Below are 6925 nucleotides of genomic sequence, written 5' to 3' on the forward strand. Positions count from 1 at the left end.
TGTGATATTTTTTAAAAAAAATGTGACAAAAAGTTTTCTGTGATGATTTAAAATAGCTATATTAATAAATCTATATTTGAGTTTCATTTAAGGTATGCATAATTTAATACGTATAGGATATCCAGGGCCCACGACTTTATTAACTGACTTATATATACAGTGGTGGCCAAAAGTGTGGACATTTTCTGAAGGTTTCATGTTTTTCAACTTTGCATGCTTGTACAATATATTAATTTTCACTTAAATACAAATGTTTATATATCAAATTGAAGGAAATTTAATGTAGAATTTAATAACAAAAACAGTATAACAATATCTGTATCTTTTTAAAAGTTGTTTCATTTAACTTAATTCACAAATGAGATTTTTTCTGTTGTGATTCTTATAAAATGTGACATATTAGAAACTGCATGTGGTAATATCACAAGCATCTTCTTGTGCTTTATTGTGAGGAGAATATGCCTTTTGCTGATGTTTCGTATGAAAATCTTGTTTTCTGAGGCAATTCCTTGCTCATTAGAATGTGTAAATTATTTTTATTGAAATTCCATTTCATTTGTATGTAGTATGAATAACTATTTGCTTCATTTTTTTTTTCTTCTGGAAATTGCTGCTTTATTGTAAAATTATTTGGAAATCAAAGATGATATGCAGAAAAATTTCTTGTAAAATCCTTCATAGCATAATTAATATTTTACTGAGATTTCCACTGGCCATAATCTCTTGAATATGTTTAGAAAAGATATTAATTTGTTTTAAGGATATTAATTGTTGCACCTTATTTATAAGAGAGTTACATTTGATTTGTGTAGCATTCCTTTGTTTTGTTTTTGTCTTCTCTTGTAAGTTAATATGTATGCCTAAACAATTCTCAACTGACAGTTATTGTAATTTTTTACCAGATTTGAAATTAAAATGTTGTCATTTTAAAATTTAACATTCTTTTCTTTTATATAGTTTCAAAATAGCATAAAGAATTTGAAGATAAAATTTTTTATATTACTAAATATAAAGAATTTTATTACTGTATTTTGTTGTATTTTGAAAATATTTTGATATATGCCAATAAAAGAAGTTTTTTGTGATTTTTTTATAACTTTTTCTGTTTAAAAATTAACAATTTTTCAATATTTAATTTTATTTTACAATTATTTTTTTATTCTACAACTATAGTTTTTTGACATAATTTAAAAGAGCAGTAATCTAAGCTTTAGTCAAATTTGGCATTAATTGGTTTTAGTAAAGTTTTTTAGAAGTTCCTAATTAGTTTTAAAATTGATGTGCATCATTACTTAAGTTCCAAAGGAGAAATTCAAAATTTATGATGAATAAATCTCATCTTATAAGTTACTTTTCTGTGTGTAAAGATAGAACTTTGGAATCGGTCTTCGTAGACTGCAATTTTGTATCGATATTTGTTCCTGATGACTTTTTAAAGTTTAATATTTTCAGAATTTAATTATCAAATAATTAATTTATTTTAGATGAATCCTCAAGCTGAAGAACGAAATGAATAAATTAAAAAAAAAATCTGTACTTTTAAGTATTTGCAGAAGGAAAATAAAAGTTCCTTTATATTTTTAGTCAAACTTTTATCAGAATTTCTCTACATTAACTCGATTATTTAGTTTGTTGGACTTTAAAAAACATCATTAAAAACCCCGAATTTATTCCTTTCTTGCAACTAATTATAAATTAAGTATAAAAACCAATTATTAAAAATCGATTTTTTTTCAAAGTATTGCTAATATAAACGCAGGGGTGTTTGTGCTCCGGGGAAACCCCGGAATTCCGGGGATTTTGAACTTCGATACCCGGAAATTCCGGGCATCGTTGTTCAAAAGGAAGTAGGAATAATAATGAATTATTTATTTTGATCTGGGTAATTTTGTTTGCTTTGAAAGCAGAAAACGCAAGGTCAGTGTGTGTGGTGAAAACTTTTCCTTTCTTTCTCCAAAGGCAGTGATTATACGTGAAAAGGGGGAAAAAACTTCTTTTTTGTTCTTTCCTTATTGCGAGTTATGACTCATTCCCCCGGTTCTCGGACATTCTCTTCTGGATTTTTTTCGGCAAGTAGGCGCGGCAGAAAAAAAAAGGGAGAGACTTCGTTCGACCAGATGTGCGATCACGTGACTCTGGGTTCAAAGGTCTTATCTCTCCTGGCGTGGCGCCAATAAGTAGAGAAGGGGGGTTTTTCGCCGTATTAGCTATTTGTCATTGATCGCTTCGCAACTTTTTTTTCTCCGCTGTGTAAAATTTTCGTTTCATTTATTGATGCACGTGTAAATTTTTCGTTTCGCTTATTGAAATATTTTTTTTATTTATGTACGAAAGAGAATTTCACTTTGAAATTTCAGCATATGAAACAGAAATTACCCCTTAAAAATTCATGTCTAATTAGTTTTACAGCATTAGATCCAGAGCTAAGAGGTAAAACCAGTACAATATTAGCTTTTGAAAAATTATCATTTTTTATGTCGCATATTTTTAGTGATAGTGAAAAGACAAAAGTAGAAGCTGAAATAAGGTTATACCAAAGAAAGGTTATACCAAAGAAATGCTCTACACATCTGATGAAAGTGGAAATCAAGTCAAGTGTACAATTGATAAATATTGGTCTAAAGTTTTTAATTTAAAAGACGATTTCACAAATGATTATAAGTATCCTACATTGACTAAATTGGTCAAAGCCTGCCTTAGCTGCTTCCATGGCCCATTAGTGGAAAGTGCATTCAACTTAATGGATACACTTGTCACTGACTATAGAACCTCTCTTAAAATTGATTCCCTAGATGCAGTGCAGACTATTAAATATGATTTAATGGCTTCTAAAGAAACCTCATGTGAAAAATATGGCTCAAAGAATCCAATGACTGATCCAATTCACAAAGATCTCTTACTGAATATGAACAGAAGTTGGAAAACATATCAAGAGGACTTAAAAACATGTATTTCAGATGAGTCACCTATAAAAGTCCCTGAAAAACCTTCTACATTAGCAGAAAAGCAAACTGCTTCTACCTCTGCATGTGCTGTTCTCGAGGAAATTTCTTCAACTGTAAATGAGGAAAATAAAAGTCAACCTTCCTGCAATTATGAAGTTCACCACAAAAGAAAGACAAGCCCACAAACATCAGAAAATAAAAAAAAGCAGCAGAAATTAGATAATTTTTTTAAAAGAATTAATTCAGGTAATTTAAAATATTTGCATAAAATGTAGTAGTTTATATGTTTAAAAATTTATGGTTATTAATTTTGCAAAAAAAGTAATTCATTAAACTTTTATAATTAGGTCATTCAATACTTCATAATTGTAATTTTTCATTCCCCCCTCCCCTTTCTCGAAACTCCAAAATGCCGGTAGTAAGTCCGTAAAAGTTTCAGGGGATTTTTTGGGGTCCCACAAACACCCCTGTAAACGTGTGAAGTAAAATTCTAAACTATTTGCATGTTTTGAAAGTCTTCTAAACAATATGTTCACTGAAAATCAGTGCTACACTTTACTTTCACCTACAGTTGCTGTAATATTATATGTAAGTATCTGGCCTATATCTTTTATCTTCTTGTCTTGGTATTTTTTCAGTGCAAGCTTTTTCCGTTTGAAATTGGAATATTCCAACTTTTATAGCAAGCAAATATTTTTTCCTAAACCATCAATGAACTCAGATAACCTTTTGGTAAGAAATATTCGAAACATTTTGAATATTAAATATAAGAAATTTCCAAAGTTTTTGGTAAATCTTAATTGTATGGATAGTACCAGATAGAATATAAAATTTTCGCAGATATTGATGCTTTAAATGCTTCAAAACATTGAAGTATCATTTATATCTCATTGAAAAAAATGTCTGTTAAGACTTTTTAAGTCAAGAAATCTTTTGTGTATAGTATATATCTTGGCGGTAATTTTTTTAAGGTAATTCTTTAGATTAAAGTACATAGGAATATCAGAGTAATATGCGTGAAGAATAAAGTGGAGAACCATTATCTAACATTATGAAAAAGGGTTCATTTTCACCATTATCATTATAGAAAATTTCAGAAACTCAACAATTTTCAGAATTTAAATACCCATCATTTCAAAAAAAAAAAAGTTTAACAGGATAAGTGAGCGACGGTCGGAAATATTTTATTATTATTATTACTTCTTGCATTGTTCATGTATACATATGTGTCGCATTTATATCTTGATTTATTCGAAATTATTACTTTTATTTTTTTCTTTACAGCTTTCTAAATCTTTAAAATAAGACCTCTGATCGATTAACTTATTCTAGATTTTTGTTTTAGGTTATGAGTACGTAATTTGATGATGTTTCTTTATGAATTGTTTCAGCGCCTTCCTTTACTACAAGAACTCTAGAATTTCCAGCATTGTCAAGACTTTATTGTAATTTTTGCTCATTTCTGCTGGAAATATTGTTCGTACAAAAACGGTTAAAAACCACTTATTTTGTGTAAAATTATTGATATATTCGATGGCAAAGGCAGTCCTTGTCCCTTTCCCTCCTTTTTAGATATTTAGGTGAATCTTGTGTGTTTATCTTCTTTATTCGTTTCTTTCTCTTTATTTCTTTATATTATTCAGAATTTTGGATCTTTGTATGTATGTATTAACTGTTCTCATTAAATTTAAATCTATCAATTTTAAAATTTTAGTAAGTATTTCAAAATTGATTGAATGAATGAGAAAGTTACGCCGCAATTAGAATTTCTATGATGTAAGACTTTGTTTTATTTTAATATTTTGTTCGATTTGTTAGTCTAGATTATGGTAATAAGAAAACTTTTTAAAATGCAATACAGAGATGCGCTCAGAGCTATGTAATTCGATTTTTGATCATACATTCACCTAAGCCAAGTCCCAACTTTTTAAAAAATCTATTTTACTTCCATAATTCATCGCAGGTAACATAGTTTATGGCTACTCAGGTTTCACCCCCCCCACACATTGCTGCTTAATTGTCCTTTTAATCACTTTCGGTGGAAAGCAGAAATGCCACACTGTGTCGAAATGTTTTTGACACACATTCTGCACATGCCAGCAGGCAATTGTCACAGAAGTAAAAATGATGTTCGCGACCCGTCGACTGAGATTGTTTGCCAAACACAATTTAGAAGAGTACAGTCTTAGGTCGAAAATAAATTCATTTAGAAGACATAAATCTTTTTCAGATTTCTATAAGGTACCGGATTCTTTGTGTGGTCTCGTTGCGAGTTACAATGGATTGTTTTGGTATATGCACGTGTGCATCTCTTGCCACCGCAAGTGTTTAATTCAATCAAGTTTGCTCTTTCCAAGAAACTTGAATCCCATCCCATGTCGGGAATGGTTACCAAATATTTCCTTACAAATGGAGCGAGAAATTTCATGAGTGTCTATCGCTACCGCTTATTGAAAATGAGAGATTTATTAATTCTTTAATTCAAAACTAACATTAAACAATTTGGTCATATTAATGAATATTTGTGCGCAAACATGAATACATCAGCTTTAGACTAGAGGATTTTGTTAATATAAAGCAAATAACAATATTAACGGCGTGCATTGTAAAATACATTCAAAAGAATTTAACCATGCGCAGCTTCTGAAGCTGATCATTTTCACATAATATTACCAGTAAATATTTCTGTTCCTTTCCATATTAGCACAAGCTATTGTACGATATCTTCACGGTGTTATTCGATTTTCTAAAGGCCAGCCAATATTGCGAAGTTATTGTAACAATATTGTTGGGTGTTTTTTTTTATTAAACTTTATTTCATGTGCATTGAAACAATTTCAAAAGAAAGCATAGAAATTTATTTATTTAAATTTTGGAATACAGATCTCACTAAAAATGTTAAGGTTTGAAAATCACTATGTAGTTCCTGATAGTTGCAGCTATAACAAAACTTTAAGTTTAAAAATTGTCAGTCAATAAAACGCCGATTCAGCCATTTGGAATTATTGTTTTATCTTCAATCGTAAAGAAGTTATGAGAAAATGAAAATGACCACCACCATTAATTTTTAATTTTTTCATCTTTTTTATTATTTTATAGCCATAAATTGTTTTTATATGAAGGTGAATAAAATCATTAATTAACTCACTTTTTTGTATACTTGGCATTTAATTTCTAAATTGAGCCTTATTAGTTGACCATCTAAAATAAAATTAATGTGGAATAAATAAAGAAATCATTTCTTTAATACATGCCAAGCAGCTGCCTTGTCAAAAATCCACTTCTTATTTGATCAAAATACTTTGTAGTATTAAATTTAACTTTTAAATCTAGTGAGTTATTGCATGAAAAAAGCATCAAATTTAGCTACAATACTATGTTCGGGATTCTTTTTATATATATATATATAACTGTTACATAATTTTTATAGAATAGTGAATTAATCTTTATTTCTAAGGAATGACTATGAAAAAAAAAATGCTTGATCTTTAGAATTTTTCCTGTATTTATTTGTGTGAATATGTTCTAATATAATTTTTCATGTTCTTAATCTGTAATATGCATATGTTTATTTTTATCTTTAATTTCTTCTTATTCTTTTCTTTAGAATTTTTAATTATTTTGTGGATTAACTTAATTCAGCTACTTTTAAAAATGAAATTAAATCAGGATATGAAGAAAAAATCAAATGAAATAATTGATAAACATTTTTAATAAATACTGTAGTCATACTTTGTATTTATTTTTTAGAGCTTCCAAGTAGTTGGAACATTTCATGTGGAAGAAGAAAGAGTAAAAAGATACATACATGTCCTCACTGTCCCTTTCTTGCACCTTTTAAAAGCCTGTTGAAAATTCATATGTTTCGAAAGCATTTAGAAGATAAGCCTTTCAAGTGTGACATTTGCAACAAAGGTTTTGCTGCCAAGTTTGATTTGCAGAGACATTTCTTATGCCATTTGTAATATTATTTTAAATAT

At 28.8% G+C, this 6925-nt stretch overlaps 1 protein-coding gene across 1 annotated transcript; it reads left to right on the forward strand.

The window, feature by feature from the left end:
* Window positions 1–2669: 2669 nt before the first annotated feature.
* Window positions 2670–3745, forward strand: LOC129989188 (uncharacterized). The gene is made up of 2 exons (XM_056097563.1): window positions 2670–3191; window positions 3293–3745. Exons 1-2 carry the CDS (start codon window positions 2741–2743, stop codon window positions 3373–3375), a joined length of 534 nt encoding a protein of 177 aa, XP_055953538.1. The 5' UTR covers window positions 2670–2740; the 3' UTR covers window positions 3376–3745.
* Window positions 3746–6925: the final 3180 nt, after the last annotated feature.

Source organism: Argiope bruennichi, chromosome 10 (assembly GCF_947563725.1).
Source record: "Argiope bruennichi chromosome 10, qqArgBrue1.1, whole genome shotgun sequence".
NCBI classification, from domain to species: domain Eukaryota; kingdom Metazoa; phylum Arthropoda; class Arachnida; order Araneae; family Araneidae; genus Argiope; species Argiope bruennichi.

What these genes read in the sequence shown, in the direction of transcription:
- LOC129989188 (XM_056097563.1), top strand. Translation starts at nt 2,741, where the DNA reads ATGGATACACTTGTCACTGACTATAGAACCTCTCTTAAAATTGATTCC. An exon ending in TTTTAAAAGAATTAATTCAG is followed by an intron (nt 3,192 to 3,292) that starts GTAATTTAAAAT and finishes TTTTATAATTAG; the next exon opens with GTCATTCAATACTTCATAAT.